General features: G+C 38.5%; 1 protein-coding gene across 1 annotated transcript in view; it reads left to right on the forward strand.

The window, feature by feature from the left end:
- The window catches only part of RP1 (RP1 axonemal microtubule associated), a 177,062-nt gene that overhangs the window by 24,118 nt on the left and 127,334 nt on the right, over positions 1-25,610 (forward strand). The window contains exons 7-17 of the mRNA XM_069854130.1: positions 3,877-4,028; positions 4,620-4,698; positions 5,567-5,642; positions 7,206-7,282; positions 7,385-7,416; positions 7,564-7,693; positions 10,559-10,662; positions 12,973-13,146; positions 13,780-13,992; positions 15,138-15,315; positions 16,988-17,119. Of these exons, the coding sequence (XP_069710231.1) occupies positions 3,877-4,028; positions 4,620-4,698; positions 5,567-5,642; positions 7,206-7,282; positions 7,385-7,416; positions 7,564-7,693; positions 10,559-10,662; positions 12,973-13,146; positions 13,780-13,992; positions 15,138-15,315; positions 16,988-17,119 (1,347 nt within the window). The remainder of the gene's footprint in view (positions 1-3,876; positions 4,029-4,619; positions 4,699-5,566; positions 5,643-7,205; positions 7,283-7,384; positions 7,417-7,563; positions 7,694-10,558; positions 10,663-12,972; positions 13,147-13,779; positions 13,993-15,137; positions 15,316-16,987; positions 17,120-25,610) is intronic.

Raw genomic sequence — 25,610 nt, forward strand, 5'->3', positions numbered from 1 at the left:
GATGACTAAGCATTGAGATGAAGAACCTGAAAAGAAAAGCAGAAAAACAGATTTGTGCCTCATTAATATGTCTTTAAGATAAGAAGAGTAGCAAGAGAGATTTCCTCTGGTGATGTAGTTAGCAGCTGTAAATGGCTCATGAAATGCTGTGGAGAGAGGCTGGCCAACCCTAACCACTGTGATACCTTTTGAAGGTATGATCTTCATGCCCCTAGGGGCATGAAAAGCCTCAGAGGCAGTCAGCCTGCTTCCTCATAGGTTTCGTCTCTTTGGTGAGGAGTATTTGATATTAATAGTGTAGGAGGTCATACAAACACATTGGTGTAAAAACCAACCCCCCCTCCTCTTTAAATAAATGTAAATAAATGATCATTACCATTATATTAAATACAGTCAATTCCCGTTCCTGCACAATCTGATCTTCCTTAAATATTCTCTTGCTTAATATTCTGGGACACTGACCTTACCCACCTTCTAGTTTTCAAGCTCTTCTTTCCACTTAGGATGTTTCTTTGTTTCTGAAATAAAGATATAATGAAAGGATTTTTTATTATCAAGTAACCTTGGTGCATCATAAGGCACAACAGCACACTTAAACTATCCTCTCAATCTGTATTTTGTAGTTAACAATCTATCCTCCACACAAGAGAGGAAGAAATGAACTTTGGTGCAATTCTGCAAGCCTCAGTACAAAAGGGGTCATGCTGAAGGCTTTGGAGAAGGCAGTTTTATCTCTAACTTAGTAATTGAAAGACAGCCTGTGTGTCTTTTTGCCAATATTGTATTTCTGCATGAGATAGAGAAAAAAGAACATTGCTTTTAACTTCAGAGAAGATAGTTTGATAACAGAACAGTGAAGAGGTCTGGATTCAATCTGAAAGAGGGATGATGAGAGACACTTTAAAACCAATTTTTGAATAAAGAGAGGCTGAAACACTTTCTGATTTAACAGTCTTTTTTATTCAAAGGAAAAACATCTGAAATCAAACTGTTAAGAAATATTGCATAGAGGCTTTCATGGAATCATAGAATCACTAGGTTGGAAAAGACCTCTGGGATCATTGAGTCCAACCATTCCTATCAATCACTAAACCATGCCCCCCAGCACCTCATCCACCTGTCTTTTAAACACCTCCAGGGATGGTGACTCAACCACCTCCCTGGGTAGCCTGTTCCAATGCCCAATGACCCTTTCTGTGAAAAATTTTTTCAGATGTCCAGCCTGAACCTCCCATAGCAGAGCTTGATGCCATCAGGGACTTTGTGGCCCTAATGCTGGGGGACCAAGCACTGTTTGTTTGACATTTTATTCTCAATCATACTACTTCTGTCCACTTCAGCTCATGGGTTATGACACAATCCTTAATTATATGATGATGAACTACTTGCTGGGGGTAAATCAGTGTTAGTGTTTGGTGGCTGGTGGACATTTATGTTTCAGTTTGCACAAACTGGAAATTAGGTAGTCAAGAAAGGAATTATGGGGATAGAGAGGATTGTTGTGGTCTTAAACATGGGAGTGTTGGTCTGGAGAAATGAATTTTCTGCCTCTGCTGTTTATGGAGTATCTGTTCATGTGGATGCTGTAAAAAGGAGGTCAGTAGATTATGTGATGACATGGCAAGTGGTGTGGGTGACATGCATATTAATTAACAGTTCCTAAATGAAAGCTATTTTGAGTATTGAAACAGGTGTAATCTGAGAAAAATAGCACACGACTATGGTACTAACTAAAGACTGTCAAAAGCTTCTATACTTAAACGTGGCTGGCTCTTGTCCAAATAATAAAAACTGATCTGAAAGAAAATGCATGTTTTACCTCCTTGTTCTGTCTCTCATAATTTGTGGGCACAAATAGAAATAATTTGTGTAAATAATCTTAATCTTTACACTTTTTAACATCAGAATGACATTTTTACAAATCTACTGCTCTACACTTACAGGCAAAAATGAATGTAAAGAATAGAGTTACTTCACTTACTCTGTTCTGCATACTTTTCCATGGAATATCTAAATGACAATATTATAAAATCATAGAATATCTCAAGTTGGAGGGATCCAGAAGGATAAGCAAGTCCAACTCCCTGCTCCTTGCAGGACTACCTAATATTAAACCATATGACTAAGAGCATCATCCAGATGGTGCTTTAACTCTGACTGGTTTGGTGCCCTGACAGCTGCCTTGGGAAGCCTTTTCCAGTGATGATCCATCCTCTCTGTGCAGAACCTTTTTCTAATGTCTGATCTGAACTTCCCCTGACACAGCTTCATAACATTAGGAGAATCACTGTTTCTTAGAATAAGACCTGTAAGCATTATAAATACTCATAAATACTTATTATAAAGCTGGGATGATCTCTAGGCTTATAAGAGAGAGAGAGAAATATGAAAAACTGTGAAAATTGCTTGAATTTTAAGTCAGCTATTTTAAGCCTCTGTGCTGAATTTATTAATAGCATATGTCTATGGTACACTACTCCAGTGGATTTCAGAGGTAATCAGCTATCATCTCAAAACGAGTTAACTCTGATGCTAGAAGAAAACTAGCACTGGTGTTCTGTGGGGGCACTTTAAAATAAACTGTGCAGAATGCTTACTGTTTTAGCTAGATTGTTATCATTATCTAAATTAAGTTCTTAAAACCAGCTTGTATAGTAACCTACACACAAATGCCATGTAAATAAATGAGAGATAATAATAAAAAAAATGAGCATCAAGGGAGAAATTGTAAACCTATAGTAGCCACGTAGCACAATTACAGATATGAACTGATTGTGAATAAATTTTCACTGGTTATTGAAAAAAGGTGCCCGTCAGAAAAGTGAGATGCAGGAGCAACCTCCTTCTGAGTATTTCAGTCAAGCTTCATCACATATTTCAAACTGATAACTGAATGATGAAAATGTTAATGTTGTTCTGGACTCAGTGGTCCAGATAATCTTTCCTACTTGCAAGGCAGAGAAGCAGAAGGACATCTACATCTGGAAGAAGAGTTTGTGTGCCAGAAAATGAGGTTTTCTTTCCCCTTTTCATTCTCTCCGTGTCTTACTTGGTCTAACAAAATTTTGTTACTGAATGTTCGTATAAATTTTGCCTTTTCCATGTTTCTAGTGAAGATTACAGTTACATGTTTCTGCCTTAATTCTGAATTTTATGGGGTTCCTACTTCTACATTTTAATTACCACAGTTTTCTATTTATACGTATTTTTATGTTTCATAGTTTTTATTCCAATTTCATTGGATTTTGACTGAAATTTAATTTTATTTGCATTATTAATTTCTATTAAACAGCCAATCTATTGAATTTGAGTCCTATCTTTTTCCTCCAGAATTTACAGTCTTTAGAGAGTTTCCATATGTAATGTAATAGAGGAAGTATATTCTTTACTATTGCATGAAAAAAAATAATAAACCAATACAGCTTTTTGAGTTCTGAGGTCCTATAAAACTTAAACTATGGTACTAGAGATTTTCTTGTGTGATTAACCAGTGAATTCAAAACATTAAGTGCTCCTGTTTCTTGTTATAGTTTTGATCTCACCGCTTGTGGTGAGGCTAATCTTGGATTTATGTTTTCACTTTTCAGCTTTGTGATGATTTCAAATGATCCTGCAGGACAAAGACATACTATTATGCATTTAAAGTTCTATTCTGTCTGCATTCCCCATAGTGACAGTCTAGAATAGAACAGCAATGTAGCACCAAATCAAGTTTGCACGTTATTTTACTTAATAATGAATAGGATTTTAAGATTTTTTTACTCTAACTATCCTTGACACAGATGTATTTGGACTCCACAGGCACATTTACAACTAGATGTTATTTTAACTATGATAGTGTTTGTAATATGGAAGATTGTCATCTTTTATTGTCAGTGACTGTCTATGAAGTGCATGTGACAACTGCAGAACTGTGGAATGCTGGAACTGAGGCTGATGTCTATATTTCTGTCCATGGAGAAAGAGGCGATACAGGATCAAGACAGCTGCTCAGGTCACAGAAACCCAAAAAGTTTTTAAAAGGACAAGTAAGTGAAAGACACCATATTTTCTGTTAGATTTGGCTGGTTTTTCTCTCCCAGGTGGGTGATAATCCCAAGCAAGGTACATTTAGAATTGAAATAAATTCTGCCTTCTAACATTTCCTCAAAACTCCATAATTAAGCTAAAAATACTTTCTAAAGGGATACCAATGCTTTTAAAAGAGAGAGTTTTCATTTATAAAATAGATGAGGTGTACACTTTCGGTTTTATTTCTTCTAAAAATTTGATTTCATAAGTGAAGAGAAAATAAAACTACATTTTATATCTGCATTTCTAATGTTTAAATCTGCTGTAACTTGTAATTTATTCTTCTAAGCTTTCAGCAGGTTTCTTTTTCCTGACTCTGATCCCATGCATTTGAATGGAGCTAGTCGTTAGCAAAGTGATCAGGCTTACTCACTTCTTTTATTTCAGGAAATCCGTTCTTCTCAATTTGTTCTTATCTTATCATTAGCTAATATTTCAAAAGATGATCTTGACTGAAGCGTTCTATGGGTTTACGGGTCTTTGAGATTCTGTAATTGAAGAATGCTCTGCTTTTTAGGTTTTACTGAAATTTTGTTGATTAATTACAGACTGACATCTTTGCTGTTGAAGCTGTGCACCTTGGACATCTATACAAGATTGTTATAGGACACAATGGTCTTGGATCAGGTCAGAAATCTCTCTGTAGACACACTGATTAATGCCTGCAAAGTTATTAACCTTTTCTTTGAAAACAACATGTATTTCTAAAACTGAATGTATGAAAACATTTTAGAAGTGACAGACAAAGGCTTCTAAGGAAACTATTCAAGTGGCGCATTTACTTTATTGGATCATCTCAAATTTAAAATATTTTGTGTTGACTTTTACTATACTCTCACTCATTACACTTAGGACACCATCTGCTACTCTTCTGTCATTTTTGACTAATCTCTATAGAAAAACTATTAAGGAGGGAGTGTCTGCATGATAAGACATTAAATATGTCTTGTTCTGTCTGTGTTATAGATAAAATGGGCTATTATAATTTTAGGTTAATTAACATTATCAGTTACACTGTAAAGATGCAGTTGGAGATTTTGGCTATGCTATCTTGTCATTAGACATCCAGTTAATGTTGAAACTGAAATTGCTTGCTGTCACAAGAGCTTTTCAAACTCTTAAGTCTAAGTATTGTAAAACACTGCAACTTATTTTGAGCTATGATAAGCTGTTTATCAACTATTGTTGATATTTTGACTGACAAACAAATGACTCGTACAATGACTCTGTATGAGTTCTTTGAGTAGGCAACATGCAGCACTTAGGGCCATGACAGACAGGGAGGGTCCTAGCAGCTTGCAGGCTTGTAAGCAAGCTCTACAGTACATAGGGAAGGTGCTGTATTCTCTCCAGCTATCAGGACATCTGTGTCTCTAGCAAACTGCCAGTGGAGCTGCCAGTTTTGCAGATCCCATAGATGAGAGAAAGCCATGGGATGTCAGTCTTCATTAAATCTGCCTCTCATGAACTATTTTTTTTCTAAATTTGTTCTAAGGAAACGGCTGGTTTCTGGACAAAGTTGTAATCAAGGATCCTGTAACAGATTTGGATTATACTTTTCTTTGTCACAGGTTGGTGGTGTTCCAGTTGGGTTAAATTTTTAATACATTTGTAATTGCTCATATTTTTTCTTCTGAAATGTCCTGTAAAGGGAAATATGTGTTTCCTAAAAAACAAACTGAAATGGTCTGACTCTTTTTACAGTTCTTTGAGTTGTACCTACCTCGAATTGCTGATGCATTTGAGCTAATGACAAAAACAATAAAAAGCTTTTCCTGGGAAATTTCCATTCTCGTGCCTTGCAAACCATCCAGGACATGCTTTTTTGACACACTTCCCATATCCAGCCCCTTGAACCTGACATGAGCAGGTCCATCCATTCTTCCATGTCATGTAACACAAGACTTTTCAGAAGAGCAGGTTGCTGTCTCTCTAACAGACTCATCCTGCTTTACTGAAGTTAGTGTGGAGATTAACTTAGAATCAATGACCACAGGATCAGATTTTAAGATCTTTTGAAATGGCTGTTACAAATTTAGCTACCTGACCACACCTCTTTTTCTTATTTGCCTTGCAGCCTGTCACTGCAAGGCAGTTGGAAACAATCCTAACTTCACTGCCTTTTTGCCTGCAGATGCTGCTGCTCTGAACCTTCTGTTCTATCATTTCTGATTTTTTTCTATGCCTGATTAATTCTCAACACCGTATGGAAGAATTGTAATTGATAAAGATCTGTGCAAATATTAGGAACGGTAAAGTCCAGTCACGTACGAATCTAGCTGCAACTTGCCAGTGGCCCCTTGATTCTGCTTCCTCCTCTCACTTCTCTGAGTGAATAAATAACTGCCTGAGATAGCTTAGAGTGAGCAGTGTGCACACTGAAACTGATTTATGTGTGAATAAGGGCTTTCTGCCCATCAGATACAGCAGCTCATCTTTGCCTGACCTAATTTTGATTCTGTATTCTAGATGAGATGAACTGCTACAAAGAGATCTATAATGCTAGCTTCATACATAATTTAGGAAGAGTTCAAATCTGTTTCACACAGAAAAATTTAGGGTGTGTTCTAGTTATCATTAGAGCCCGATGCCATGCTTACTGATCTTGCTCCCACAGTGTATGAATCTTTTTGACTCCAATGGTGTTAGACTTGATATATGCAAGCAGATGTGAAATAGAGACAACGAAATTTGTAAAAGTATAGTCCTGAAACAGTAAAATTCTTGCCTGTGTTGGATTTGCCTCCCTCTATTGTGATTTTCAGGGTGTGGAATAATTTGCATCCTGCTGTAGCCTTCTAGCAGACAAGAAATAAAAACATCATAACTACTGCACCTTTTGTTACTGACCCGGGATCAATATAAGTTCTCTGATTTGTAATAATTGGTTTAGGCCCTTGTATCTCAGTCCAAGAAACCATCTATCTGTAAGTTTCATCAACAACTAACAAACAAAAACATTTATTTGCCAAAGTCAATCTCTTTTTAATAAAGCTGGAATTTTGTATTGCTGTTTGTAAGCCGTGAGAGTTTAATAAATAGAACAGGGAATATCAGGATGCAAGTGCCCTATACACATTATTGTGGGAGTTGCCCAGCAAGGTTATATTCCTGAAATGGGTTCTGATTTTCAGGTGGCTGGACCAGGGGCAGGATGATGGCAAGATTGTTAGAGAACTGACTGTGACAGATTCCAGAACATTTCCAGGAAGTAAGTGAAAATTGATGGCAAGGAGAAGCCAGCCTCACTGCAACTGTGTCAAATGGAATGAGAATGCTCTGTAAATTAATCACATGGTATTTATCTGTACAGGACAAGAACTGGAGCTGAAAAGAGTGGAAACTGTAAGAATGTACCTCTTTATTTTTATTTAAACCATTTAAATTACACTTTGAGTGAAATCAGGTCAGTAGTTCTCATGTATGTCAGATTCCTGTGTATTATCTTCTCATATATCATCTTCTCTTTCTACTTGTTGTTTACAAAACTAGTGGGCTGCTGAAAAGTGGAAATTTCAGGAAGGCAATATACTTCAGTTTTACAACAGACTCACCCATGGCTTCGTTTGCCTCAATCCAGATAGTAGAGTTGATGCTCTTGGTGACAAGAAAAACAAATATGGTAAAGTATATTTCATGTGGATATATGCATAAAAGATACAAAGAAGGTCAACTTTATAGTTCACTGTGGTCTCATATAGTGATCCCTGTAATGTAGGAGTAGATAATTATAATAAACATTTTCCTTACTTAAAATGTTTACTTATATTAATGGCTGGAAGAACTCAGAAATTATATGCTTGGTTTACACATAAAGCACAAAACCCCCTCATGTGGTACATTGTCACTGACTTTTACTTACTAAACAGAAAGTTCTTGTCATCTGTAATTTAATGCTCTCATGGAACTGTCACAGCGCGGATAGCTATGGTTTTTTGTAACTACATCTATCTAAGCCGACAAGTCCAAATTTCCAAGTATAGTTAATTAAGAGAGAGTGGTTGTATCTGTATCTATAAATTAATTTTGTTCCATCTTTCTCACTGATTCTAATGGCACTTTTCCAGTTCCTCCTCTTTATCAGCTTCCATCCTACTGTGTTACTAACAGTTAACTATAGTATGTATCATATTAGGCACGCATATTTTTGTTATCTTTGTGGTGATGGAGCTGCTCAGCCTTTCTGACATTTCCCCAGGGACTCACATCTTTTTCTAAGTCATAGAACAGAGACTTTCAGGACACACCAAAATGTGCATGGAGAGCAGTACAGTCAATACTTCCTAGCAAACTGCACCAGAAAACTCAAATCGATAATATGGGAGATGAGTAATATTACAGACATTGAAACTGAGTGTCACTGTGTTTTCTAAAACATCTTTTTATTAGTTAGCAGTTTTGGCCCTTGAGTTCACAGTATTTGGTGACCCAAACACCAATTAACTCAAATCTCCTATCTACAACTGTAGAATTTGTATGTGATTCAAATGACTGAAAGCAGTTGCACAGCATGGTACTGTCCTTTCTCCAAGGAGATCCTTTTAGCATCACAAACTATGAATTACTTCACAACAGACAAAACTACCTGCTTGTAGGAGTCTGGTTTTTGATCTTTGCTGATGCAGTGAGCACATCCTTGCTGCTTTTTAATGCTGCATCTCCAATTGATTGTTTGTATTACATTTGATTTAGAAAAATAACATAATTTAGACACTACGGTGTTTATAATCTTCTCACATGTGGAATTCAAGTTCATATTGCAGACTGATTCCTGATTTTCATCTAGATGCTCTTTCCTTTCTATAAATTAGTGTATTCCTAATGGTATTTTTCTGACATAAACATATGACAATTTTATTGCTTTCTGTGCCCTTTTGGTACATTTTTACAGGCAAGATGTAAAATTCCTGATTGTTATCTCTACAGTTTGAAATGAGTAATGTATAATTGTGCAAGTATCAAATCTGATGCCCAACTACCGAGTGTCAGTAGTTAAAGATAATATATATTTAAATATATGAGACAGAAAAATCAAAACAAAATTGAGATATACTGTCAATTAATTTAGACTGAAAATCAGAAAAATGAGTAGTGTGATCTGGAACTTCCCAAAGATTTAGCAATACTTAGGAATTAAACTGGTAATCAAAAGGAGTTTAATTTTTCTGAACAACATAGTAAGGCTGCCCTGATATCAGAGGGACAGTTAGTGACACAGGAATAACCATGTAGTTTTTCTCATTGCTCAGACAAAACAAATACAAAATGTATGCAGACATTTATCATGCAACTCTTCTTCCTTCAGAACAGTATCTTGCTCTCTTAACTTCTTTCAGTTTTGTTTGTTTTACTTATATGTGCAGTGATTTACAAAGTGTCCAGCATAGTCATGTGCAGCAGAAGTCCACAAGTGCTGACTTGGGAACTGTTGTTTAAATTGTTGTTAAGAGGTCCTGCTTCCTTGCGTGTACTTTGGGGAATAAAGTCCTCCGACATAAATTACCTACCTATTTTTCCTAACAGAAAACTCTGTGTTTCAGGTACTGGTAGAACTGTTTGTTTTCAGCAGACCTAAAGCAACATAATTAAAAGGCCTTCAAATTGGTGATGACAATTATATCAGATGATTATTTAGTCTAGGGGTTTTTAATTTCTTGTGAAGCTTTATCTCTATCTGAAAACAGAGATCCATTGTGACAGTTCTATGTCCTCACTACTTTGCCCCAAGGACTAGAAGCCCCATCTGTATTTTACAATTTGTGACATCATCCTTATAGGCACAATGATACTTGCCTGTATAATTCTCATGGTCCCAATGACACCCTGAAAATCTTGTATTATGGACACACAGGAGTTCTCCAGAGACAATTGCATCTTACATACTGGCAACATAATGTATCGGTAGAACAGTTGTTTAAAATATCAGCTGTTGCTGCTGGGAAGAATAAAAATGGCACTACTTTAACTTTCATTAGTATTGTGTAGCTAACTGTTTTAGCAGGTAACTGTTTGGAAAATTGGCCAGATTAAAAATTTTAGAAGCCATGAGTTATGCTGCAAGATTTGATTTACAAATTCAATTATGCATAGAGAGAAAATGAATTATCTTTTTCTACCTGAGAGCTTTAAGTTCCTTACATGAGCTGTTATTAATCATGTAAATTCATTGCTATAGCCCAGTTCATTACACTGGAGTCCTCAGCTCCTATTTATGGATTTTTTTTAGCATACACATTGATCAAAAGAAATTTGTTCCTCATCATTAGCCGTCCGTGTTTTTCTTCTCAAGGCAGTGAAGTAGACAGTAGTCTGTAGATGCCCTTTACTGGAGGAATGCGGGAATAAATTGATCAGATAGGTGAAATGGTTGAGCTAAACACTTGATTCATTCTTTTCCCTTGAAAATGATAAATAATTGATAGTAATAAATGCAAATATAAATTAATATATGCTCATACTTTCAACATTTTTTTTCATTTAACTCTAGGTCTTTTTGATGTAAAGGTTAAACGGAGAAATGTATGCGTATTCAGCAGTCATCAGATGCCATGTCTTGCTCTCGCTCTTATCAATGGCTTTGTAACTGGAAAGGTAGGAAATGTTACCAATTTCTGCTTTATAATTACATTTCATTGCCAGAATAAAATAATGCTATTTTAAACCTCTCTAATAATTATGTCATATAAAGAGCTAAGAATTTCAGAACAAAACCAGGAAATTTTCAATGAATAGGCAAATTTAGATGTAGAGCTTTGTTTTCTCACAGTTTCCTTTATACTCTTTTGTAGGATCTTTTAACAGACTAAATGATTTGATTCAGGCAAACTAGGCCATTCCAATCTGTAATTTATATTGGCTTGCCATGTGTTGACAAAGTATAATGCCTGGAATGCCCTCCTGTCTTGTTGACATGTTTGAGAGACGGGATGCCATCCAGGGGGACCTGGAAAAGCTTGGGAACTGGGCCTGTGTAAACCTCATGAGGTTCAACAAGACCAAGTGCAAGGTTCTACACTTGGGCCAGGGAAATCTCTGGTATCAATACAGGCTGGGGGATCAAGGGATTGAGAGCATGCCTACTGAGAAAGATTGGGGGTTACTGGTGAATGAAAAGCTGGACATGAGCCAACAATGTGCCCTTGCGGTCCAGAAAACCAACCATATCCTGGGCTGCATTAAAAGAATTGTGGCCAGCAAGGTGAGGGAGGTGATTCTGCCCCTCTACTCTGCTCTGGTGAGACACCTCCTGGATACTGCAGCCAACTCTGGAGCCCTCAGCACAAGACAGACATATAAATGTTGGAACAGGTCCAGGAGAAGGCCACAAGAATGACCAGATGCTGGAACACCTCTCCTATGAAGAAAAGCTGAGAGACTTGGGGTTGTTCAGCCTGTGGAAGAGAAGGCTCTGGGGAGACGTTATTGCAGTCTTTCAGTACTTAAAGGGGGCCTATGAGAATGATGGGGACAATTTTCTTTAGCAGCACCTGTTATGGTAGGACAAAGGGTGATGTCTTTAAAATAAAAGAAGGTAGATTTAGATTAGACATAAGGAAGAAATTTTTCACAGTGAGGGTAGTGAAACACTGGAATGGGTTGCCTGGAGAAGTGGTAGATGCCCCATCCCTGGAAAGCATTTGAGGTCAGGTTGAAGAGGACTCTGAATAACCTGATCTAGTTGAAGATGACCCTGCTCATTGCAGGGGCATCAGACTACATGACCTTTAAAGGTCACTTCTAATCCAAACCATTCTGTGACTCTATGATTTCATATTTTTGGGTAAGTATAAATTATAAGGATTGATTTTTAAATGTCCATTTTCATTTGTGTCTTTTTCTAAGTAACATACTTGTCATAGTCTAGCTGAAATACTCCAGATTTGTTTTAATCTGTTTTGATTTGTTTCATCCTATCTTCAAAGTCTTATTATTGACTTCCTTTCTCAGGACTTGCAGTATACAAATAGGCAGCTAGAGTTATAGAAATTAGTTTCTTCTGATAAAACTCTTGTACTGATGAGGGAAGGAGCTGTTTCCCTTTCACTTCCCCTTATTTATCTAGTGAATAATTTCATAGTTAAAGCTAATCCCATTCCTCATTTACATGATATGCATTAGCATTAGTGGGAATAAAGTACTTTTGCTAGAGTTAGATTTCTCAACAGGGTAGAGTCAGGCTGCCAGGTAAACTGTCAGGTGTCCTTGTAAGACTTTGTAGCGTCCATGTTCATGAGTGTAATTCTGATATGGATGACCCCTTGCAATCTGACACATTGCAGTGCATCTTACTACAGAGAGGTTATTAACTGGGTACTTAAATTTGAACTTCCTCTTTTCTCCTTTGCTAATGACATGCTTTATGAGTTTCAGCAACCTACAGAAAATCTGGACCTCAATATTCTTATTTTAGGTTGGGTAAGATGTTCTTTTCCCAGGGAAAGTGAAAAATAATATTCTCATCGAAAACTTTTTGGGGTCCTTGGTATGAAGGTAGATACACATAAACAAAAATGACCATACAAAAATTGCAATTGACCTTATGGTACATACTTATACTTTGAGGACATGTTGACTCACTTGTTTCACAACCTCTTCTAAAATTTTCCCTTTAAGTTTAGAAATGTATTGAATCTGATAGACAGTTTTTTTGTATATGAAACTTTTTCTTGAGAAGGTAGTTCCTTGGAAATGAAAGTTTTACTTAGAAATATTGGTTCTTCTGTTTATGTGCTTTGAAATTCCAGAGTCCACAATTTTCAGACTTCGGCAGCAGGGCTACCAATCTGAAAATTATAAAGATGTTTTCATACTACATTTGTAATATCGTGCATACTCTCAGTTCTGGACTTTGTCATATCTAGTAGTTAGTATAATTTACTATTCCTACTTTGACTTTATTAGAGCAAAGACAAGACTTGCTGTGAGCTCTGTGTTCACCTTCAACCGAATGGTTGTGCCATTCTTGAGTCAGCCAGGAACCCAGGTCACACTGTTACATTCAATCTTCAAGGCAAAGTACCTCATGAAACAACAGGATATTCTGGACTTTCCAAAGAATTTGTTGTACATGTCAAGGTAAGGTGGGCAGAGGGAGGTCAAGAAGACTTTTCTAAAATTGACTGCTATCAAGCAGAAGGTATCTAGTCAAATGCAAGAGAATTAAAATCTGAAAGAATGGACCTCTTCCACCAGGTGGAGCTAAACTACAACTTAACTGGTAGGCGGCAGTTGAGTGTTCCTTTTTTTACTCCCTGGAGCGAGAGATGCCAATACTGCAGCTGGTATATGCAAGTTGGGAGGGCTGGTACACAGAAAAGATGCATCTCTGGACTGTTTAGTAAACATTCGAAAAGTAGGAAGGTAGGTACATACAGGAGAGCTGCATGGGGTATTACTTAATTTGAAAAGAGAACAAGTTCCTTAACTTATTGTTTCCTTGTGCTGTCGATGTTGGTGCACTGCCTAATGATAAGAAGCTAGGAAGCTGCAGAGCAAGGAAGGATTTCAACTATCCAGGTTACTGTCTGCACAGAAAGCAAATATTCAAAGGCTGGACTAGAATTACTTGCGACTTATTAATTAAAATTTTAGACATGGAACTGCATTAATAAGTGGTTAAAATAAATTAGTATAAACAATATAAATGTAAAGTTTAATATGGAGAAAAACTGTGCTGTTCACAAAAGATTTCTTGCTTCTGATCTGAAGGGTGTGTTTCACCATGGTGCCATCATTCTGCTCAATACAAGCGTCTGTCAGGCTCTGTCCCCTAGACCTGATGGGAGCTGCAGTGGAGCAGGTCAGCAGCAGCAGGAATCCTACTGGAAGGTGCATAAAATTGGCTCTAGAGTCTGCATGTTTGAAAGTGTGAGAAAACCAAGAATGTATCTGAAGATCAAAGATGATCAATGTGATGGAACAGTAAGTAGTTTTTGCTTGTATTTCCATCTGCTGATGGTTTGTGTAAATTATAGCAGAGGATATTTTTTTTACTTCCTTGGATAAAAATGGGATAAAACACTGTTGAGATTTAAAATTTTTCAGATCTTTTCCTTCATTTGTCCAAGAAAAGATAGAAATATATAGTAAGAGAAGCAGTCTTGTCTACTTCGCACTTGATTGTAAAGATCTGATTATTTTTTTTTAGCTATTGAGAAGTTAGTTAGATGTAGTCAATTTGTTGTTAGTAGATATAGTTTATTTAGTGTTAGATAGCTGATGACTCTGTCAAGATGCTATTGTGCTAATCTGATTTTTATCAAATAACAACAGCTATACTAGTGTTGAGTTTGGAAGATGTTAAACTGATGTTGGCAGCCCAGCTTTTACAAATGATTCTATTTTGCCTCAGATTAAGGACCTGATTTTTTTTCTTCATCAGGCAACCACATGGAAATTGTTCTTGAAATACCTCAGCAGTAGCCTGTATATTTAGTAATAAAACTAGGCTTGGGGGATTGTTGAACTATTCTGTGTTTTGAACCTATAATATTCACCTGCTAGGAGTTTAACTATTGCAGATCGCATTTGAGACTAAAAATGAGAATGATATTAGTGTTTGCTCATTAGATTCAATGTTTGTAAATCCAATGTCTATTTGCTGGTATGAACTGATATAATTGTTTTGAATGTGGCAGAGCACAAATGTGTTTGGAGTTTAAAGGGGTATTGTGTCTAAATAATTTGATGATAAAACCCTGTAATGACTAATTAAGATGTAAGTTAATTAAGTGGGAAACTCCTTTGAATATATCCTAGACTTTGCTTAAATCCTAATAGAAATCAGAATGCTTTCATAAGCGATCTGTTACTTACTCAAATTACGTGATCAGTTTTTCTGTTCATAGAGGAATAAACATGACCAAGGTGTGTGTGTATATATATATATATATTCTATATATATACACACACACACACATGCGTGTGAGAGTACTAATGGAGGACATTGTGAAGAACCTAAAATTAATCTGAAATTTTATTAGAAGTCAGTAATACTTAAGACACATCCAACTAGCCTAGCTACATCAATTCAATTGTTGAATTCACATTTGTTTTCAATTTCCTAGGGCATAGGTGATGAATACTGTCACTTTAAAATTGAGAAGAATTTTGAAACTGGATCTGTAAGTCTAGAATCAGCGCAAAACAAAGGGATATATGTTGGTCTCCTGCCTGATGGCCAAACTAAGCCAGTTGTTAACACTGGAGAGAGAAACATTTTTTTCTATCCACAGGTCATCAAATGTAAGCAATTTCTTAATATTCTACAGGTGACTCCAGTGATAAGTGTTTCTGAATGACAAATTCAAAGCAATGGTTTAAAAGTAAGATTGACACCATCTACTTTGTTTTGTTTCAGTGATTTTAAAAGTGAAAAATTCATTGTGCCCACAGTTAATTTCTCCTATGTAACTGGTTAGTTTTTCTTCATTACTTTCTTTATATAGCAACAAATCATGCAGAAGAAATCCTTTGTTTTCTGAAATAATAAAATTTTGAGCATAAGAATTGAAAAAGGTGACAAATTAGAGATAGAGTTGACTTCCTGGATCTATTCCCCATTCTGGACAGAAATTATGGAAGCCTGGAATATGTTGTTTTGCAGTCAGCTATACCACAGCCTTTCCTGATTTTATAGGAAAAGTAATAGACTTTAGAGAGGGCCTGCTCAGCAGTGTTCAGTTTCTTTTTTATTGGTGCAAAATAAATTGCTCCTCCACCACTTGTATATTGATTATGTGATTCTTCAGTCCCATGGTCAGATTTGAGAGCTATTGCCATCAGAAAGCTCCCTCACTAGGGAGCTGACCTGTTCTAGTCAAATATCCAGGGCTTAGAAATTAGCTCTCAGCAAACTCTGGATCACCATTACAGAATTTTCTGCTTGTCTCTTCTTCTTCAAGAGAATGAAGTTTTTAATTTGGTGAATAGTTGGTTACCAAACATAGCCAGCTGACTTCTGCTGTTAACTGCAGAAAACAGTGGAATTACAGTACTTGTATTCTTATCTAGTGGACATAGTCACTGAGATCAAGAAATTAAACATCTTATTAAAGTGCTACACTGACAACCAGTTCAAAATTGAGAATTCTGTCATATTTTTGCCAGGCACAAGCAGAACAGGGTCATCTTGATAGCTTTTACTGGCAAAGAGTGTCAAAATATGCAACCAGTTTTATTAGTAGTTGTTCTGTGTGTATGGTGACTGAGACATACAGAAGCATTATGAAAGTCACTGTATTGGCATCCCTACCATCCAGTCCCTGCTTACTACAAGGTGACAAGAACATGTCCTTGTTGAAATAAGGAATGTGTTTTCCTTTGTTAATCTTTTTGAAGAATGTTGTTTTCAATGGAAATTCTTAACAAAGCTGGGCTTACTGATGCCATTAATATACAGGTAAATGTTACTTTACTAAGGCTTATGTTCTCCTGAATACTTATTTCTAGGTAAAAGGAAAGTAAAAGGAGCCAATATTTCCAATAAGAGTAACCAAGAATATCTGTTTGCCACTTCATACTATCAGAAACAGCCTGTAGCACTTTTAATTTCAGCATTCCTACTCTTAAGAAAGGAAAAATCAGGCAATAGTGAAGATTATCTTGGGGAAAACTACATTTTAACAAATTGTTTTATTAATGCATAAATGTTGAATTGTTACTTGGATTTTCAAAGCAGTAAATGGACTTTTATTGGTATGCCAGTTTTTTTCCGCTTTTTGTGGCATGCTGCTGACAATAAAAGCTAATAATAGCTAGCGGCTGTGCAATATATAGAGAAAAGATTTTGGTGTCCACTGTCTTGAGCAGTTGTGAGATATTATTAGTGTTTGTCAATGAACATATGGGAAGCTTTTGAGCAAGAAAAAGCAAATGATTTGCAGCTAGTGACAGAATTTACATTTCATTGTTTTAGTTGGCCGGGAAAAGCCTACGGGAACATCTGCAGCACCCAATCAAGAGAAGAAAGATTTTAGAGAATCTCAACTTCAACCAGCAAAAGCTCAGAAGTCAGTGTCTCCAAGCCTTTCAACTTTTCCTCCCTCAAGTAAGCAACAGTGTTCAAACTAGTTGTGGTATAGCATTATGTCCTGTCTAACCTCCATGCACATTTGCAATGACTTACCTCAGAAAGGACAACAAATAGCTTTTCTAGAATACCGATTTATGGATGCATACATGCAACATCAAACATATTACTGGCCATTGCCTTTTAAAAGGGCATTGGAATGTGGTTTACTGATAAAGCAACAATCATCATATTACTGTTGAAAAATTTCACATTACTTCTTTTTTTTAAATGAACTAGCCATCTATCATAAGGACTATTTCTGTGGAAATTAAGAGATTGTTATGATACACAGCCTAATCTAAAACTCACTGCAAGTCGTGGAAAATTTCTCATTTATGCTCTCCCTCACCCTTACGTTTTCTGCTTTATGATTCACAGAGGGAAAGAGCAAGTTTTTTGGTGCATTGCATGCTAGCTTTGTACCTATGTTTAGGCAGGTAGGAATACATGAACAATGTTGTGGTCATGCTTCTGGAGCAATAGTCTACCAGATGTAGACTAGAGCAAATAACTGGAGTAAACAACCACTTTCTTCTTTAGCTACAGAAGTTGTTTAAGTGGCCTAAGACAATGATTTCTCCAAATAAAATATTCTACAGAATATTCAACATCCTATTAACTAAGGAAGGGGCGATTAAGGAACTAAACAAAATAAGGAAGAATAAATCTCTTGAGTGGGGATGATCATGCCTGTATTCTGTGTCACTTCTGTTTCAATGTACCAAGGACCCTGTCTGCACAGCCTGAGCTGTGTCACCTCACCATAAAAAGTGGATGGGGTACATGGAAACCACTGAGCTCCACAGAGCACACTGAGGCACATTCACACGGTGGAAAAATAACTGTTATGTTGAGTGAACTTTAAAGACAAGACTATATTAGAGCTTCCGCTACGGGACATGTGCCTAGTCAGCTAGCGGTAGTCCTAAAGGCATTCAGAGAGCAAATAATTTAGGTGGGTTGCTGATTTAGTTTTGAGCTTAGTCCTCAGACTGCTATTTCAAAGGGTACATGAAAAGTCTGGCAATGTGAGCAAGACATCAAATATGGCATACTTGCTCATAGGGTATAATATGAAATATCAGGAATGATTTTAAATAAATTTAGTTGAACCAAAGTAACCTGCTTAAATTCAGAGCCTATGTCTGGATTATTATTAACTACTGTTAATTGTTTATGGCAACTTTGTTTCCATTCTTAGCTCAGCCCCTCCCTTTCAATTCCTAATCTATCAGACTTCATGTTGTATCATTGTGTCATAAAGCCTTCTGAAATTGTTGTGGCTTGTCAGTGACTGGTGAGATATGCTATATTTGAAACCCATGGCGACAATACACAAGCCACCAAACCTGTTTTCAAAGAAACTGGGTGTTTTTAAGGTTGGTTACAAAAGATCCCTTTATAGAAACAATATCCCCCGTGAAATTTGCTACAGAGAATCTACAGCACTTTGTAAGAAGTATTCCTGACGTTCATAAATATGGCCTCTGCTCATGCAAAAGGAATAGAACTATCAAAGTTACTCTGCCCTTCAAAGAAAATGCTCATTTTTAGTAAGATGTTTTCACTTAGAATACTTTAAAGGCAACTGATTTTTGTCCTGTAGAGGTAAGTCTTAATTTTTTAAGCTCATATTCATTGAATATTCATTTGCTTTTTCCACTCCCAGTTCACATTGAAAAAAATGATGAGGTTTGTGTTGGGTATGCAATCCAGCAGTATGCTTATCACCCAGACTCAGAGCAGATTAACCCTTAGGATGAGAGATCACCTTCTTTATGTGTGTGTCTGCTAACTGCTAGCTGTGTTTTGGCTGTTGTTTTCACAAATAATAATTGATTTAGGATTAATTAAACTGAAAACTGTGCTACAGCAGTTCCCATTGTTTATGAGTTCTCTGTACCTCAACAAAGTTCTTTGACTCTTCAAAAGTGATGGCAAGTTCCATCTTAGAATCATAGAATAACCAGGTTGGAAGAGACCCACTGGATCATCGAGTCCAACCATTCCTATCAAACACTAAACCATGCCCCTTAGCACCTCGTCCACCCGTCCGTTAAACACCTCCAGGGAAGGTGACTCAACCACCTCCCTGGGGAGCCTGTTCCAGTGCCCAACGACCCTGGTGGAGCTTGAGGCCATTCCCTCTTGTCCTGTCCCCTGTCACTTGGGAGAAGAGGCCATCACCCTCCTCTCTACAACCTCCTTTCAGGTAGTCATAGAGAGCAATGAGGTCTCCCCTCAGCCTCCTCTTCTCAAAGCTAAACAACCCCAGCTCTCTAGCCGTTCCTCATAAGGCCTGTTCGCCAGCCCCTTTACCAGCCCCGCCACCAGCCCCTCCACCATCTTCTAAATAGCTCACAGGATGAAGATACTAGATTTAATGTCAGAGGCAAGTCAGCTAAAATGCATGCAATGCACCACATTGTAGATTCAAGGCTGATCAAATCTGCTGCCCAAAGCAGAATCAGAGAATCAAAGAATGGTTTGAGTTGGAAGGGACCTTAAAGATCATCTAATTCCAATGCCTCTGCCATGGGCAGGGACACATCCCACTAGATCAGGCTTCTCAAGGCCCCATCCAACCCGCCCTTGAACAGTTCCAGGGTTGGGGCATCCACAACTTCCTTGGGCAACCTGTTCCAGTGCCTCACCACCCTCATTTTGAAGAATTTCCTCCTTATGTCTAGTCTAAATCTGCCCCTCTCCAGTTTATAGCTATTCCCCCTAGTTCTATCACTACATGCCTTTGTAAAAAGTCCCTCCCCAACTTTCTTGTAGCCCCTTCAGGTAATGGAAGGTCGCTATAAGGTCTCCTTGGAGCCCTCTCCTCTCCAGGCTGAACACCACAGCTCTCTCAGCCTGTCCTCACATGGGAGGTGTTCCAGCCTTCTGATCATCTTTGCTGCCCTCCTCTGTACCTGTTCCAACAGTACCATATCCTTCTTATGTTGAGGATTCCAGAACTGGACACAATACTCCAGGTGGGGTCTTGCAAGAGAAGAATAGAGGGGCAGGATCACCTCCCTTGTGCTGCTGCCGTGCGTCTTTTGATGCAGCCCAGGATAAAGTTGGCCTTCTGGGCTACGAGCATGCATTGGTGGCTCATGTCAAGCTTCTAATCAACCAGCACCCCAAGTCTTTCTTTGCAGGGCTGCTCTCAATCACATCATCCCCCATCCTGTACTGAAAATCCCAGGTGTAGGACCTTGCACTTGATCTTGTTGAACCACGTGATATTCACTTTTCCAGCTTGTCCAGGTCCGCCTGGTGACATCCCATCCTTCCAGTGTGGCAGTTGCATCACTCAGCTTAGTGTCTGCAAACTTGCTGAGGGTGCGCTCAATCTTGCTGTTTATATCATTGTTGAAGATACTAAAGAGCCCTGGTCCCAGTACAGACTCCTGAGGGACGCCACTTGTCACAGATCTCCATCTGGTCATCGAGCTGTTTGCCACTGCTCTCTGAATATGACCATCCAGTCAATTTCTTATCCACTGAACAGTCCACCCATGAAATCCATACTTCTCCAGTTTAGAAAGAAGGATGTTGTGGGAGACCATGTCAAAGGCTTTACAGAAGTCCAGATAGATCGCATCTGTTGGTTTTCCCGTGTCCACTGCTGTGGCTACCCCCATCATGGAAAGCCACTAGGTTGGTCAGGCAGGACTTGCCCCTAGTGAAGCCCTGCTGGTTGCCACTAATCACCTTCCCGTCCTCCATGTACTTTAGCATGTCTTCTAGGAGGATCTGTTCCATGATATTCCCAGGCACAGATGTGAGGGTGAGAGATCAGTAGTTCTCAGGGTCAGATTTTCCACCCTTTGTAAAAATGGGCACAATGTCACCCTTCTTCCAGTCACCAGGGGCTTCTCCTGATTGCTGTGACTTTTCAGATATCATGGAGGATGGCTTGGCAACCACATCAACCAATTCCCTCAGGACTCTGGGATGCATCTCATGAGGTCCCATAGACTTCTACATGTTCAGATCCTCAGGTGGTCATGAACCTGATCCTCCCCTACAGTGGGAGGGGGCTTACCCCTCTGGTCCCCATCTTGTTGTTCATTCACCTAGGAGGGGTGAGGAGAGTGGTTGCCAGTGAAGATTGAGGCAAAGAAGTTGTTGAGTACCTCAGCCTTCTCCTTGTCTGTTGATACGAGGTCACAATTTTCATCCATCAGTGGGGGAACACTTTCTTTAACCTTCCCTTTCCTATTGACATCCCTGTAGAAGCCCTTCTTGTTAGTCATCATTTCTGTTGCCAAGTTCAGTTCCAGCCACGCCTTGGCCTTCCTGACCCCATCCCTACACAACTGAGCAGCACCCCTATATTCTTTCCAGGTTCCCTGTCCCTGCTTGCACTGCCTGTGCTGTTGCCTCTAGTTCTTCAGTTTGACCATCAGGTCTTGACTCAGCCATGCTGGTCTCTTCCCTTCCCTGCCTGATTTCATACTTCCGGGGACTGAGTGCTCTTGCACTTTGTGAAACACATCCTTAAATATTTGCCAGCGCTGCTCTGCTCCCTTGTTCCTGAGGACCATATCCCTGTGGGTCCTACTGACTAATTTCTTGAAAAGCTGGAAGTCTGCTTTCATGAAATTTAGGGTCCTGACTATACTTCTTGCCTGTCCCATATCCCTCAGGACCTTGAGCTTCACCAGTGCATGATCACTGCAGCCTGGCTGCCTCTGATCTTGACTTCACTGATGAGCTCACTTGTACTGGTGATCACCAGGTCCAGTACTGCATTCTGTCAGGTAGGGGTCTCTATTAGCAGGGTTGAGAAATTATCTTCAATGCTCTCTAGGAGTCTCCTGGATTGCCTACAGCTTGTTGTGCTACTTTTCGAGCATGTCAGGGTGGTCAAAGTCCCCCAGTATGATGAGAGCTTGAGAGTGTGAAGCCTCCCGTAGCTAGAGGCTACATCCTGGTGGGGGGAGGATACCAAATGCCTTTGATCGGGGGTCTTTTTTTGGTGGCTGTCTCTGTTCCCGGGTCAGGGAGCTCAGGGTGTGGTTCCAACAATCTATCTCTTGCTCAGACTTCCTGATGCTCCTTAGCCTCTCTGTTATAATAATAATACATATGTTTAGATCACCACAATGTTCAGGGATAAAGGAAATGAAGCAGAAGATACTAAAAACTCAAACAAAAAAATTATGTTTTTTTAAAAAATGCCCTTTTACTCTTCCATTATTAGTTGCAAAAGCAAGCCAAAATATAAGCTTGTGTCATATTCTGTATCTACTAGTAACCATGCAAGAATTGTGGAATTTTCAAAACGACTTGATACTGGGGATTTCCCCTTTGCTTGTTCCTTGGGTTTGTCAAATCATGTTTATATTTTAATGGTGAAAATAGCCTGTGTGTGCCAGTGAAGGCAAGAGGAGAAATATCATTAGCTTCCACAAAACAAATGCAGTTTGTGATGTTGAGAATATCTTTGTTGCTTGGTATTAACAAATTGTTTCCCTAAGGAATTATTTCTGTGTCCTCCCTTTTTGTATTTCTAGAACACAGTTAATTACAATTGCACTTTATTATATTTTACTTACAAGAAAAAAATAAGATACAAATAAAATCTGATTTCATTTCCTGTAGTTTCCAGTGGAAATGGTTATATAAAAAGATGTAATAAAAATGCATCAACTTTATTGTCCAAGCTTCTGCTCCAGACATTAATTTTTCTGATTGTTTATTTCAAAAGTGTCATTCAATGGTATGATATTCTGGAAGAAGATAATTTTCTTTTTGCATTAGGTTGAGGACAAGTAAATAAAAAATAAAATGGTTTTTATGAAACTGCGTGAAGGATTGTGATTTCATCATTCTCATGCAGGCCTATCAAAATGATTTTTTTTTCACAAGAGGTTTACAGCATGGTGTCGTGAAGTGTGTAAAACACCATGACTAATACAGGGTAGCCATCAAATCCTCAGACTGGAATATTTTTAGCCTGCAGCAAGTCAATGCCGCTGATTTCCATTTGTAAGAAGAACCAGTAAATTATGAGGCAAAAAGCATTTAAAGCCTGTGAATTGTATGTGCTTTATAATTGTTTTCAAGGGGTAGTAGTCTGACATTGCAATAGCTGCTTTGGATAGCAAGAAACCAAGTATGGAATTCATGTGCTAAATACACAGAGCAGCCTGGGACTGTTGAATATGTCTGCATTTTGTGAAAATTTTTATCTATTTGGTGTAAGAAAGATAATTTTCTTTCAATCATGATGAAAAAGACAATAAAGCCAACAATTATTATGACACTATTTCTATTTCTAGATTAGTATAACCATTCCAAAGTCACACTACTATTGCTAGAAGCACTGCTGTGAGAGTCATAATACTACAGTTCTGAATTTCTTATACTGATTAACCAAATCTTGGAGTCTTTACCACACTTGAAATTCCCCCTGATTCTAGAAGTTAGTCATTATTTATTCTAGAACTTTGCACTGGATCTTAATTCCTTTGCAAATCCTTAAGCAATTTTTTCATATTAGTTAAAAGTTCAGTGCTAGTGGATCATAATTCATGTTTGATGCTTTAGTTGCCATGTTGATTTAACCTGTATGACAACCTGACGGTGCAAGCAACTGCATAATTCCTTTTGAGCACAACTTTTAAGAAAGAAACCCATTTATTTAATACCATAAAATGACATTTGAGGAAATTTGAAGGGAAGATCAGGACCATGTCTCAATACTGAATTGATCCTTCTTCATTTACCCAGTTAGCTTCAGTGATGTTTCAGCAGAATGTGAAATTTGTTATTCACAAAAATTTATTAAGAACCAAGTCTCAAGGATTCAAACCCTTTCACTTTGCCTTCAAACTTATATCTTAATGCTAGCAACAAAGCACAGTCACATAAATTTTGCAAATTTCTGTCATGCATATTGCTTTATTTTGCTCACTGTTTGTACTAGACTTGGTTGGAATGGACCTAATTTTCCTCATAGCAGTCTGTCTTGTGCTGTGTTTTAGCTCAGTGACCAAAGCAGAGTTGATAACACACCAGTGGTTTAGCTGTTGCTGAGCAGTGGTTGCTCAGTACTGAGTCTGTTTCTCACTCTGCGCTCCCAGTGAGCAGGTGAGGGAATGATGGCAAGAGACTACGAGGGGACACAACTGGGGCAGCTGACCTCAGCTGACCAAAGAGATCACAGAATCACTAGGTTGGAAAAGATCCAGGATCATCCAGTCCAACCACTCCTATCAACCACTAAACCATGCCCCTCAGCGCCTCATCCACCCGTCTTTTAAATACCTCCAGGGATGGTGACTCATCCACCTTCCTGGGCAGCCTCTGCCAGTGTCCAATGACCTTTTCCATGAAAATTTTTTTCCTGATGTCCAGCCTGAGCCTCCCCTGGTAGAGCTTGAGGCCATTGCCCCTTGTCCTGTCCCCTGTCACTTGGGAGAAGAGGCCAGCTGCCTCCTCTCTACAACCTCCTTTTAGGTAGTTGTAGAGAGCAATAAGGTGTCCCCTGAGCCTCCTTTTCTCCAGGCTAAACAATCCCGGTTCCCTTGGCCTCTCCTCATAAGACTTGCTCTCCAGCCCCTTCACCAGCTTTGTTGCTCTTCTCTGGACTCGCTCCAGAGCCTCAACATCCTTCTTGTGGTGAGGGGCCCAGAACTGAACACAGTATTCAAGGAGCGGTCTCACCAGTGCCGAGTACAGGGGCAGAATAACCTCCCTGGACCTGCTGGTCACACCGTTTCTGATACAAGCCGTGATGCCATTGGCCTTCTTGGCCACCTGGGCACACTGCTGGCTCATGTTCAGTTGCTGTCAACAAACACCCCTAAGTCCTTCTCCTCCAGGCAGCTTTCTAGCCAGTCCTCTCCTAGTCTGTAGCAGTGCACAGGGTTGTTGTGCCCCAAGTGAAGGACTCGGCATTTGGCCTTGTTAAACCTCAACCAATTGTCTCAGCCCATTGGTTCAGCCTATATACAGATACTCCATACTGTATATTGTTATGCTCAGCAATAACACTGGAGAGGTTTTTTTCCAAAGTATTTGTTCTTTGGGACTAAGTGGGTCTCATTCTGAAGGTCAGAGTATATAGACAATGTGTTGGTTCATTTTTTTCAAATTTAGGATCTCTACCTGCCTCATGTATCAGAACAGATTATAAATTCTTGGGGGCAAGGACCCCCTCTTTTGGAAAGGTCTTCATCGCCAGTTGTCCCAGTAGTAAAAAGTAGGGTTCCAGACATCCGATGCCTGTAAACTCCACTTTTGTTAGAATACTCAAAACTAAGCCACAGCATCCCAAGAGAGTATTCTTTTTTTAATATTTCGTGTGCAGAGATGCCATTTAACACCTTTGCATATATATTTTTTTTCTGTTAAGGATAGACGAAAGGTGACTGGGTGGTATTCCAAAATGAAATATAAATTTTCCAAAGTTATATTTGTTCAGCCATTAAAACTGTGAAATTTATTCATAAAGTGCTAC

Source organism: Phaenicophaeus curvirostris, chromosome 3 (assembly GCF_032191515.1).
Source record: "Phaenicophaeus curvirostris isolate KB17595 chromosome 3, BPBGC_Pcur_1.0, whole genome shotgun sequence".
NCBI classification, from domain to species: Eukaryota; Metazoa; Chordata; class Aves; order Cuculiformes; family Cuculidae; genus Phaenicophaeus; species Phaenicophaeus curvirostris.